This window comes from Acipenser ruthenus, chromosome 10 (genome assembly GCF_902713425.1).
Source record: "Acipenser ruthenus chromosome 10, fAciRut3.2 maternal haplotype, whole genome shotgun sequence".
In the NCBI taxonomy this organism is placed as follows: domain Eukaryota; kingdom Metazoa; phylum Chordata; class Actinopteri; order Acipenseriformes; family Acipenseridae; genus Acipenser; species Acipenser ruthenus.
This window is the reverse complement of record NC_081198.1, coordinates 29,783,410-29,797,228: the sequence shown is the minus strand read 5'-3', so window position 1 is coordinate 29,797,228 and position 13,819 is coordinate 29,783,410. Positions and strand designations below refer to the sequence as shown.

Below are 13,819 nucleotides of genomic sequence, written 5' to 3'. Positions count from 1 at the left end.
AATTAAATGTCAAAATCTGCACCGCCCTGTTGATCTCACAGACCTAATCCTTTCGTGGAACCAGACCCATTTTCTTGTTTCCATAGTAAAGCACACAAAGCCAGTCAAGTTAGAGTATAACAGCGGGAAATATCATTCCGAATTCATTCTGCGTTGTATGCAGTTCGGAAGAGACGGCTATTGCCAACTTAAAGAAAATTAAGAAACTAAAAAACTTTAAAAACAAGTAGAGTCCCCTCACCCCAACAACAACAAGGGACGAAAAGAGAGTTGAGGTGTTTGTGCTGCCTTACGGCACAAACGGGGGTTTAAAATAACTACAAAGCTTTAAAATTGTTCTCTGTGTTGCAGGATTGCTGCAGTGCTACAGGCCATTGAGTTTCCCTGACTTGCTTTATTTAATCAGCTTAGATGGCATGGGACATGCATTTGGATTTGGAAAATCCACATGTGGCCAACTCCATGAAAATGAGAATGTAACTGAAGATAAAGGGGAGGAGTTAACAGAGTGTTATTATTTTATCCAGCTTGCCTATGACAGTAACTGGAAAATAGAGAAATGTGTTCAATTCCCTGTATTTTTTATATAGTTATCTTCCCTGGCATTTGATGAATATAGTTCACAAATGAGTAGGCCTTTAGTCACGCAGAACACATTTTTTTTAATTTATTTTTTGAAATCGTCCTTTGTTTTCCGCGCAAGTGACAGGCGGTATCCATACCATATTAGTGCTACTGCTTCACAGTGGCGAGAAAGATGTTATTTGCATTATGGAATACCCGGTCACTTATCAAACTGACTTTGTGGTTTATGGCTGGACAATGTGGAGAACTGCTGGACACGTATTAATCAATAAAAAAAAATGCAGGGCACAGCAGAAGAGATGATACCGTCATAACCTGCCCTTTATGTGGAGAGAAAGGTATGGCAGGAATTGTCAAGATGCTTTTTATAAATACTCTGCATCACAGATCACACAGCTGTGCAAGTGGGGCAGGAGATGCAACCAACTGAAGGAGGATTACAGATATACAATAGACCAGAGGCAGCGGCAACAAAACATCCATTTAACTACAAAAGGCTCTTTTAAGAGCTACCCAAATATTTTTTTTTAAAAAACTGAAAGTTTTAAGATATTTTTTTTATAAAATAATATAATAATAATATAGTATAAAATAATAATATGGGTCAAAATATATTACCACCTAAAAATATGTCTCTCATTGGTTTTGAGCTAGTAATGTACTCGTGCCTGCGCCATATATATTATACTATTTATAGATACAGACGTGCTCAAATTTGTTGGTACCCCTCCACAAAAAACGAAGAATGCACAATTTTCTCTGAAATAACTTGAAACTGACAAAAGTAATTGGCATCCACCATTGTTTATTCCATATTTAATAGAAATCAGACTTTGCTTTTGATTTTTTATTCAACATAATATTGTAAATAAGAAAACAAATGAAAATGGCATGGACAAAAATGATGGGACCGCTAACCTAATATTTTGTTGCACAACCTTTAGAGGCAATCACTGCAACCAAACATTTTCTGTAGCTCTCAATGAGACTTCTGCACCTGTTAACAGGTAGTTTGGCCCTCTCTTCCTGAGCAAACTGCTCCAGCTGTCTCAGGTTTGATGGGTGCCTTCTCTAGACTGCAAGTTTCAGCTCTTTCCATAGATGTTCGATAGGATTCAGATCAGGACTCATAGAAGGCCACTTCAGAATAGTCCAATGTTTTGTTCTTATCCATTCTTGGGTGCTTTTAGCTGTGTGTTTTGGGTCATTATCCTGTTGGAGGACCCATGACCTGCGACTGAGACAGAGCTTTCTGACACTGGGCAGTACGTTTCACTCCAGAATGCCTTGATAGTCTTGAGATTTCATTGTGCCCTGCACAGATTCAAGGCACCCTGTGCCAGGCGCAGCAAAGCAGCCCCAAAACATGACCGAGCCTCCTCCATGTTTCACTGTAGGTATGGTGTTCTTTTCTTTGAAAGCTTCATTTTTTCGTCTGTGAACATAGAGCTGATGTGACTTGCCAACAAGCTCCAGTTTTGACTCATCTGTCCAAAGGACATTCTCCCAGAAGGATTGTGGCTTGTCAATATGCATTTTAGCAAATTCCAGTCTGGATTTTTTATGTTTTTCTTTCAAAAGTGGAGTCCTCCTGGGTCTTCTTCCATGGAGCCCACTTTCGCTCAAAAAGCGACGGATGGTGCGATCAGAAACTGACGTACCTTCACCTTGGAGTTCAGCTTGTATCTCTTTGGCAGTCATCCTTGGTTCTTTTTCTACCATTCGCACTATCCTTCTGTTCAATCTGGGGTCGATTTTCCTCTTGCGGCCGCGCCCAGGGAGGCTGGCTACAGTTCCATGGACCTTAAACTTCTTAATAATATTTGCAACTGTTGTCACAGGAACATCAAGCTGCTTGGAGATGGTCTTGTAGCCTTTACCTTTACCATGCTTGTCTATTATTTTCTTTCTGATCTCCTCAGACAACTCTCTCCTTTGCTTTCTCTGGTCCATGTTCAGTGTGGTGCACACAATGTTACCAAACAGCACAGTGACTACTTTTCTCCATTTAAATAGGCTGAATGAGTGATTACAAGATTGGAGACATGTGTGATACTAATTAAAGGAACTCATTAGTTTGAAATATCACTATAATCCAATTATTTATTACCTTTTCTAAGGGGTACCAACAAATGTGTCCAGGCCATTTTAGAATATCTTTGTAGAATAAGCAATAATTAATCTCTTTTCACAGCTTCTTTGCTTTATTCTATGACATACCAAAGGCATGCAAGTATACATGATAAAATAGCTTTTAATTTCATCACTTTTCAGGAGGAATGAAGCATTATTTCAATGAGATGTAAGGGTACCAACAAATTTGAGCACGTCTGTATATAGAAGCCGCAGGCTGAGTACATTGTCCCCTGGAGGTAACTATAGTTCTCCCCGCAAAGTCTTTAGTTTCCCACTCTGCAGTCCATATTTGTTTTATGAATCAGTCAAGTAAATTGCAATAATTTTTAGTTTTAGTTTTAAATAGAACATTCTTTTTTTCTTTCTTTGGCATAGAACAGTCTGACTTTCTCATTGTGTTGTATTTTTTCATTGTCGAGTTGGATTTGTTTTGATTTTAGGAAGTCAGAAAACACTGAAAGCAAAGTTTTTATGACGATTTTAGTGTTTGCAGCATCTTTGTTTTGTAGTATATTTTGTCATTCATTTTCTGTTATGTCACAAAATTGATGTCCAGATGTGGGTTTGTCCGGCGTTTTGCTTTGTTGTGTGTGGACAGGAGGATGCTCAGTGTGATGACGTAATTTGATGGCAATGGTTATATCTATTTTTAAGAACATAAGAAAGTTTACAAACGAGAGGAGGCCATTCAGCCCATCTTGCTTGTTTGGTTGTTAGTAGCTTATTGATCCCAGAATCTCATCAAGCAGCTTCTTGAAGGATCCCAGGGTGTCAGCTTCAACAACATTACTGGGGAGATTTCGTTCATGTAATAAAGTTTTAACCAATCACATGCCAGAATTTCTAAGGACTGATTCATATATATATATATATATATATACTGTAAACCGGTCAGCACCACTCACGGTTCTTGCCCCTTTAAAAATTGACCCAAAACACCAGAAATGAGTTTTTCAAGCGCGGTTGCGCTATTTTTTTTTTAATTCACAAAAACACAAAAATAAACAAAACACAAAATAAACACCTAGCTCCTCAATGAGCACTAACTATACAACCGGGAACCTAAACTAATCCACAGGACGGCTAAGCCGCTTACCTGCTACAAATACCGAACACTCTCTTGAAACTGACTTCTCACGACTGCTTGGAAGCAGAGCACACCTTCTGCCTCCTTCTCCTCAGCAGCCCCGAGCAAACTAACTGCTTTCTTTTTATACCCTGCACCTGGCTCTAATTTAATAATAAGCACCAGGTGCAGGGGATACGTAAGCAATAAAACAATAAAGCAAAAAAAAAAAATCAAACAATAAAAGAAACTAACAAAAAGGTGCCTGCGCACATGTCCTTTTTAAGACGGGTGCTGATTTTTAGCTGGGTGTGTTGGGTTAGAAATAAATCAATACATTTGGAGTCAGCAAAGTTATATTTATTTATTTTATTTTTTTTTAAATGTTTTATCCCATATAAAAATACAAGTAATGTTTCCTATAATATACTATTGTGTGCACTGCAGTATACTATAGAAAACTAAACTATAAAATTGGTTTATATAGGATAGACCTAAAATACTCCCTTCAGCATATATATATATATATATATATATATATATATATATATATATATATATATATATATATATATATATATATATATACACACACTACCGGTCAAAGTTTTAGAACACCTCCATTTTTCTAGTTTTTATTGAAATTTACGCAGTTTAATGTCTCAATGTACTCTGAAATTAAAGCATAGAACAAATAAACAATTGGAGATAAAAAAGAAATCATGGAATCGTTTTGTTTAACAAAATTTAATCGAAATTTTTGACTCATCAAAGTAGCCACCTTTTGCAGATATAACAGCCGAACACACTCGTGGCATTCGTTCTACAATGGAAATCAAATATTGTTTGGAAAGTTCTTCCCAACACTGTTGCAGAAGTTCCCACAAATGTGTTGCACTTGTAGGTTGCTTTGCTTTCACCCTTCTGTCCAGTTCATCCCAAACCAGCTCGATGGGGTTTAAGTCTGGAGACTGTGCTGGCCATTCCATGATTTGAAGCCTACCGTCTTGTTCTTTTCTTCTAAGGTAGTTCTGACATAGCCTGGAGGTATGTTTTGGGTCATTATCTTGCTGTAGGATGAACCCCTGACCAACTAGGCGTATACCAGAGGGTATTGTATGGCGCTGCAAAATGCTGTGGTAGCAGTTTTGGTTCAGGGTGCCACTCACTCTGTGCAAGTCGCCGACTCTGGATCCAGCAAAAGAGCCCCAGACCATCACGCTTCCTCCTCCATGTTTGACAGTTGGTATCACACACCGAGGAACCATCCTTTCGCCTACTCGATGGCGTACAAAAATCCTGCGTGATGAACCGAAGATATCAAATTTTGATTCATCGGTCCATAAGACCTTCTTCCAGTCTTCAGTAGTCCACTGGAGGTGCTTCATGGCCCAGGCAAGCCTCTTTTTCTTATTTTGCCATCTTAGCAATGGCTTTCTTACTGCCACTCGACCTGTCAAACCTGCAGCTCGAAGTCTTCTCTTCACAGTTGAAACTGAGACTTGCTTACTTCGACCAGTGTTAAGTTGTGCTTGAAGCTGTTGTCCTGTGAGCCGCCTATCACGCAAGCTCTTGACTCTCAGAAACTTGTGTTCTGATTCTGTTGTGGATTTGGGTCTGCCAGACCTCTTCCTGTCAGAGTTTCCTCCAGTTTCCAAGTGCCTTTTGATGGTGTAGGAAACTGTACTCATTGACACCTTGGCTTTCTTTGCAATTTCTCTAAAAGAAAGACCTACACTTTTAAGGGTTTGTGGCAATGCGCCCCGCCCCTGTGTGCATTTATGTGTTGTATGTTGCGTGTGTAAATGTTGGTGTATAGATTGGTACAAGGGATATAAACGGGTCTGTGTTTCACGTGTATTTAAAGTGTAGATTTGTATTTAGGCACGAGGAGAGCACAAATCACTTCACGTGCTGGTTAAACGTAATATGTGAACACGGGGTTTCACGTAATTAATTCACGTGCTGGGATTCAAGTGAATAATTAATTAGTAATTGAATCCCAGCACAACAGTATATATAGATGCACAGTTTCACTCAGTCGGGGTTGGTGTTCGGTGAGTGGAGAACGGGAGAGAGAGAAGGAGAAAAGAAAGTCTAAAGTAAAGTAATTAGTGTTATCTGCTCACCGTGTTTGTCCGTTTGTCTGTTCACTGTTTAGTCCGTTTTGTTTATATGTTTCTTTTGGCGTCAAGTGCCGTGTCCTGTTTTGTTGTTTCAAACCTTTTATTTTCTGTCTGTTATTAAATGCTGAGCGCAATCACGCGCTCAGCTTTACCAAAACCCCATCTCTCTGTTTATTTACTTCCTGCTTCTGGTCTGACGCCACCCACTCTGGCCGTCTTTGTGACACGTGGTGTCATCGTGGGATAACAGCGCCTCCAAGCGTCAAACCACAGGACTGGTTTAAAAAAAAAAAAAGTGAAAATGGAAGGCTGGAGAGACGGCTGCCGGGACCTGGAGGACCTCCTCGGGGGCCTCGAGGACCAAGGCTGGTGCATGGCCTGTGGAGTCTACGGACACACGGTGGCGATCTGCCCCTTCCAAGGTGAGGAGGAGGAGGAACCGGATAAAGAGGTGAAGGACAGGGAGGAGGAGTGCCGCCTAAGGGCCAGGCATCCACGGCGATGTAACAAGCCATCGCCGGGGTGCCTCCTCTGCGACCAGGATCACCTGTTCGCCCACTGTCCCTTCCGCAGCTATGGGGAGGAGCCTGAGCGTCCACAGACCAAGCGGGAGGAGCCTGAGCGTCCACAGCCCAAATGGGAGGAGCCTGAACGTCCTACGCCTGAGTGGGAGGAGCCCGAACGTCCTACGCCTGAGTGGGAGGAGCCCGAACGTCCTACGCCTGAGTGGGAGGAGCCCGAACGTCCTACGCCTGAGTGGGAGGAGCCCGAACGTCCTACGCCTGAGTGGGGGGAGCCCGAACGTCCACAGCCCAAGAGGGGGGAGTCGGTGCGTCCACAGCCCAAAAGGGAGGAGTCGGTGCGTCCACAGCCCAAAAGGGAGGAGTCGGTGCGTCCACAGCCCAAAAGGGAGGAGTCGGTGCGTCCACAGCCCAAAGGGAGGCAAGTCGGGGCTTCCACAGCCCTGGGACCCAAGCCACCAGCAGAGGGAAAATGCCTGCTGGTTCAGCCCCAAGGGCCGGAAGGGGAGGAGTTACAGGCCCAACCCCCTGGAAATTTTTGGGGGGGAGAGGGGCAGGAGGCTGGTGTCCCCCAGCAGCCTCTATTCATGCTGCTGAAGGCAGCACGGCGCGCACCAGCCCAGCCGCCACAGCGGAGGGAGCCAGCGCCGCCAGGAGCAGAGGAGCTGCCTCTGCCTCCGCCACCTCCACCGCTTCCTCCACTAGGAGCAGAGGAGCAGGAGCTGCCTCTGCCTCCACCACCACCAGGAGCAGAGGAGCAGGAGCTGCCTCTGCCTCCGCCACCTCCACCGCTTCCTCCACTAGGAGCAGAGGAGCAGGAGCTGCCTCTGCCTCCACCACCGCCAGGAGCAGAGGAGCAGGAGCTGCCTCTGCCTCCACCACTTCCAGGAGCAGAGGAGCAGGAGCTGCCTCTGCCTCCACCACCTCCAGGAGCAGAGGAGCAGGAGCTGCCTCTGCCTCCACCACCTCCAGGAGCAGAGGAGCAGGAGCTGCCTCTGCCTCCACCACCTCCAGGAGCAGAGGAGCTGGAGCTGCCTCTGCCTCCACCACCGCCAGGAGCAGAGGAGCTGGAGCTGCCTCTGCCTCCACCACCTCCAGGAGCAGAGGAGCTGGAGCTGCCTCTGCCTCCACCACCGCCAGGAGCAGAGGAGCTGGAGCTGCCTCTGCCTCCGCCACCGCCCGGAGCAGAGGAGCTGGAGCTGCCTCTGCTGCCCGTACCTCCGCAGGGAGTACGGTGGCCGGAGCCCCAGAAAGGGGAGCTGCCGGCCACGAAGAAGGGGGATGAGGTCTGGAGACCACTTTCCCCAGCAGCAGTTTCGCTGCAGGAGTTCTTGTGGCCGGAGCCCCACAGGAGGGAGCTGCCGGCTACAAAGAAGGGGGAGGTCGGGGGACCACCTGCCCCCGCAGCTTTTTCGCTGCAGGACGGGACCAACAGGCTGTCAGCCGTGCCACTACCGGCAGGGGTGCTGACAGCATGGCCAGCCATGGGCCCACTGAAGCCTCCCTTCCCAGCCCGAGACTTTGTCCTGGACTGCTGGGTTTTTAAGGGGGGAGGTGGCCGTTGAGGCCATGTGTGCTGCGCACAAGGGGGGGTATATGTGGCAATGCGCCCCGCCCCTGTGTGCATTTATGTGTTGTATGTTGCGTGTGTAAATGTTGGTGTATAGATTGGTACACGGGATATAAACGGGTCTGTGTTTCACGTGTATTTAAAGTGTAGATTTGTATTTAGGCACGAGGAGAGCACAAATCACTTCACGTGCTGGTTAAACGTAATATGTGAACACGGGGTTTCACGTAATTAATTCACGTGCTGGGATTCAAGTGAATAATTAATTAGTAATTGAATCCCAGCACAACAGTATATATAGATGCACAGTTTCACTCAGTCGGGGTTGGTGTTCGGTGAGTGGAGAACGGGAGAGAGAGAAGGAGAAAAGAAAGTCTAAAGTAAAGTAATTAGTGTTATCTGCTCACCGTGTTTGTCCGTTTACTGTTTAGTCCGTTTTGTTTATATGTTTCTTTTGGCGTCAAGTGCCGTGTCCTGTTTTGTTGTTTCAAACCTTTTATTTTCTGTCTGTTATTAAATGCTGAGCGCAATCACGCGCTCAGCTTTACCAAAACCCCATCTCTCTGTTTATTTACTTCCTGCTTCTGGTCTGACGCCACCCACTCTGGCCGTCTTTGTGACAGGGTTATAATGGTCTGTCTGTCTTCCTTTGTTAATTACCTTTTTCTCGCCATTATGAGAGCAATATACTACTTCCTGCAGTACAATACTGTCCAAATAATGCTTAAGAGGGTGTAGTAACACGGTCTGTTCCAACACTGCTTTTATACAGACAGAGGGTTTGTAAGTAATCAACAAAAGTTGGAACACCTGTAGGAATTGTTAGCATCAACTTTCAAGGCTTAATTTACTTCCATTGCTGCAGAACAGCTGTAAGTTGTTAACCCATTACTTGTTCACTGAAAAAGGCCTTTTTGTATAACTCTGAAATGTACATTATTTTTCAGTTTTTGGTAACCTAAACTTTTTTTTTGAACCTCTGGCAGTTTACCACTTACCTTTGTACCATTTCAGGTTATTCACTGGACTTGAACTGCTTACATTTCAATAAAAACTGGAAAAATGGGGGTGTTCTAAAACTTTTGACCGGTAGTGTATATATATATATATATATATATATATATATATATATATATATATATATATATATGCAATAAGGCCTGACAGGGCGTCCATATACGTTGAATATACAGACGCCTTGGGGCATTGTGGGGCACGAGATGAAGTCAAGTGCCTCCAACCCCGAAGAAGTCTGTATATTCAATGTATACAGACGTCCTGAAGGGCCTTATTGCATTTATAATCCAGGTTTAGGGCAAAAATAATAATTAGTTTTTTTTTTATTAAATATCCTTACGCCAATAAAGTAGTCCTATTTATAACTTTGAACTACACATTGAGTTAAGCTGAGTAAATTCATTTTATTGGAACATGCAAAAGAAAGTACATCTGTATTTTTGATATTGTTAACATTGCCATTGAAAAGATACACCAGGGGGCGGAGTTGAGATGGCACTGAGTTATTTTGTTTCCCTGTCACTGGCAGTGCAACACACACTGTTTGAGCAGAACAGACAGGAGGAATAAAAATAAACACGACGACGTCTCGGATTTCAGTAATTTTCCAAGGTATGTGTCTGGGAGGGGTGGGTAATGTGCAGATGTGCCTTTTTGTGTTTTTTGTGAAACATTTACAATTGACAAAGTCGGGGTGATTGAGTATAAAGACAGAGATTTTTTGTTTGTTTTGCTATCTTCCAGTTCATTTAATTGTTCTTCATCCAAATCGGCATATCTGCTTACTACTTTGGGATTTTTTGCAGGTAATTGGTCACTCAGTTTCATAGTTACAGCTGTACATCTGTAACTGTAAAAGCAAGATGGCTAACGTCTGATACTTTAAATTCTGTGAGGCCGCTCAGTGATTTAGAATATGTGACAAGGCTCCAACTGTCCGTATCCATCCAATATACGGACAGCTGGAAGCTTGCTCGACCAATCACATTGCTTGTTTCACGTTCCATTATATACACAGTATATATATATATATATATATATATATATATATATATATATATATATATATCCAACAGGTTTATGATATATGTCCCCATCACCTTGTAAGTGTTAAGTTGGCAATAAAAGGTAATGTCAAGTTAAGCTTATTATTACTTTTTTATGCACCTGCATATACATCAAGTGCTAACAAGTTCTACCAACAATGTAAGTTAAGGAAGAGACCGAGTACTGCATTATGCATAGGCGTAGACTGACCTCTAGTGACAGCAATGGCAGTAACTGGAACTGCAATGCATTACACTTGTTCTGTAGAATTAATCAAGACACATTTCCAGTTTCCATTAATAACCCAGATATGCTACTCTACGAAACATACTGTAACTGTGTAATACTTTATTACAATAGCAATGTAGTGGCATGTACTGTATAAAGTAGACAGCAAACCTACTGCCCTTTAATGAGCATGTATGGGCTTGTAACTTGTGGTTGAAAAGCATTTATCTGTGAGATAGGAACTGGTTTACTCAGCTTTTTCTCAAGGACAATTTACCAATAGAAGTTGTATTTATTTTTTTGAATAAAATGTTAGTAAATCCATCCATGTTACTTAAAACTCACTTTGAGGTAACTTTTCTGCACAGGAATTTTTTGTTTTTTAGCAATGCCAAAAGAACAAAAATGACACAAAACTATGCAGTATATCTCAAAGGGATATTTTGGTAATTTTGTATATTTCATATTTTTATTGCACATCGATTAGTTACTGTCAGTTAAGATAATCACTTAAGCAATACTATCCTTTTTTTCTGCCTTAATCAATCACATACCCCACTATATTCTTTGAATTTACTATTTCACTCATTGCACTCCACATTTAAAAACCAAACACAACACATTAAAAAGCATTACAATGCACAAACCTTTGCCTCACAACGGTATTGTTTTCTTAATTGCAGTTCGCTTAGAGATAGAGTAGATTATTAATCAATTTAGTTCGAACGGTAGTCTATATGACACTCAGAATAAACTATGTAACGTAAACAAGTCTTGTTAGCACTAAACTGGGACACTGCGAATAGAAAATGTTGCATTTAAACCATCCAGAGCTGCTCAAACATCTGACAATCATAGCTACAATAACCGTAGGGTTTGTCGGGACAGTTATCAGGAGATTCTCCTATATATATTATTCGAGTTCATGTTTCATACAAAACTGCATCTAAAAATAGTGAATTGTGAAAAAAAGAACAAAAAGACCAAGCCAAATAAGAACAAACACAAACATAAAAAAACCGCTTTTTTTCATTCCCAAGTAAAACACTTTTCTGTGCTAAAGAAGTAAAACAGTTTGCAGTTTTCCCCTTTTATATCAATATCATATGAATATATGCTTTTTAATGCGTTACAAATATAGGGCGAATAGAGTACTTAAGAAACATATAAGTTACATGTTAACAAGATATTTAAGAGCAAAGGCACTTGCTTCGGGCTGATATAATATGTACATCTCACAGTACTTACAATTGTTGGCTGCTTGCGCAAGGCTGCAAAGACAAAACACCACCAAACTGAAGACATAGGGCAAAGGCGAGGACCGAGATTCCATCTTCGCTGCCAGTGAGACTGTGTAACCAGGCAAACGTAATCCTCAATCTGGGAAGGAATCTCTCCACTGGGTTTGTTCTTTATCCTTTCAGTTACACGGACTCGTTTTCTTTACCCTGCCGTCAGACAGCCGCTAATGAAATAGCAAAGCCACTTCCCCCCCACAGACCCTCTTAAAGACGTAGCTCCTCCCGAGCAGCACACCCCTGACTGACGAAGTGTTCTCGCTGGCTCAGATTGTCGTTCAGCACCAAGGCAATGAACAGCTCATCGCGGCGGACAGTGTGCAGCTCGCCTCTGTAACAGCAAACACACCTTCAGGCTGCGTAAAGCTGAATGATCCAGGATGCTCTCCAGTACTGGAGTATATCAAGCAAAGAATATATAATCTAATATACCTGTACCTGTATGTGCTGTACAGTATGTACTGTTTATATGCACAGGCGCACACGTGAACTTGTATCCCAGTATGTTTGGTATAGTGTAGGAATATGCATTGAACTTTTGATAATTGTAACAAAGATACACAATAAATGTGTGCAAAGATGGGGCATATGCACAATGCGGTTCTACTTAATAACTGAATATGTACACAACAGGTTTAATGATTTAAAAAGCATCTATTTCATGACGTTTAGTATAAAATCACTTCAGCTGTGTATATTCGCATTTCTGACAGGGGCGCATTTACAAGACTGTTAAGGGTTCTTTTATTTATCAATCCCCCTGATCTGTAAGACGTTTTGAGACAACATTTGGATTAAACCTACGTGAAAATAATGGAATGAAAGGTGAACGCTATACAGTGTATCAGTAAACGTCTGCTTCTGTTTGTTGTGTCCCCAGTAGAGGGTTGTATTAAGTGCTCTGAATGTAACGTGCGGAGGCATGAAGATTTGTTTCATATGGTGCACGTTTTCTGAAGTGCAAGACTGCAGAACAATGCGCAAATAGCATTTAACAACACCAGGTTTAGAAAGATGAGCCTGTAAGCTGACGCATGGTGGAAATAAAGAACTGGAGTAAAGATAGGGATTCTGTATACACACAGTCATACTTACGATCTCTGTCATCTATCTAAAGCAGTAGTTTTCAACCCCTGTCCTCTGGGCCCCGTGTGTCTTCTGGTTTTTGTCCCAACTGACCTCACAGTTACTTAACTAAACACTTAATTGAACTAATAAGTAGCTTCATTGGGCCCTTTTAATCTCCTAAATAGTTGGAGATTTCATCTTAACTGTAATCTGTTATAAATAACTTGAAATCTGCAACTTTTTAGGAGCTGAGAACAATTAAAAAGGCCTAATTAAGCTAATTATTAGTTCAATTAAGGGTTTCGTTAAGAAACCAGAAGACACAGGGGTCCCCGAGGACCAGGGTTTATAAACCACTGGTCTAAAGCAATACAGATATCTACTGTATTTATGTCGATTATTCCCTATCTGGTAGTCTCCAGCTATAAGTCCATATTAATAAAATAACATCTTGCTATAATTGCCCCACTTTTTTGAAGCAAACTGATAACGTTATAGAACTAGTGAGAAACAACTACATTAAACATAAAGGGATCCCTAAGTATCTCTCCTTACCATAGCTGCTATCTTTAAGTGATATTGCATTAACTGCTCAATTTGTCTTAACATAGGGTTTCATTATCCAGATTAATAACATTAAAGTGAAGCAATGTCACAGAGTCACACAACACCTCTTGACAGATGGCATTTTGTAGGGTTTGTAGGGTATTATTTCCACGGTACATTTCTCTGTTACTAATTGAATTCACCTTATTATATAAGAGAAAGAAACAATCAATAACATGTCAGTCTGTTCTAATTTTCAGTTCACATTTAAAATTTCAGCCTACACAAGACAGAAGATAGCAACTTGTAATCCTTCACTTGTGCTTTTCATTGTGATTTATTTTTGTGTCCATCTGTAATATTTGTATGTATATGCTGTAAATGAGTATACAAAGTATCCCCACACCATCATTATATTTTTGAGAATGTTATGGTTTGTGCTTTCTGGCATGTATCCAGGTCCACCTGATCTGAGTAAATACATTTGTACTCAAATACGTTTGCCCAGCACTGACACTCTTCATAAAAATATTAATCAAAATTTTAGGAACCATATGTTCAGGGCTACTTTTAATTAACTACTGTACCCAGCAGCATATCCATTATTAATA

At 41.7% G+C, this 13,819-nt stretch overlaps 1 protein-coding gene across 1 annotated transcript in view; it reads right to left on the bottom strand.

The window, feature by feature from the left end:
* The window catches only part of LOC117410804 (contactin-associated protein-like 5), a 245,439-nt gene extending 233,582 nt beyond the window's left edge, over window positions 1-11,857 (bottom strand). Inside the window, exon 1 of the mRNA XM_034017651.3 lies at window positions 11,545-11,857. Within this exon, the coding sequence (XP_033873542.3) occupies window positions 11,545-11,629 (85 nt within the window). The 5' untranslated portion in view covers window positions 11,630-11,857. The remainder of the gene's footprint in view (window positions 1-11,544) is intronic.
* Window positions 11,858-13,819: the final 1,962 nt, after the last annotated feature.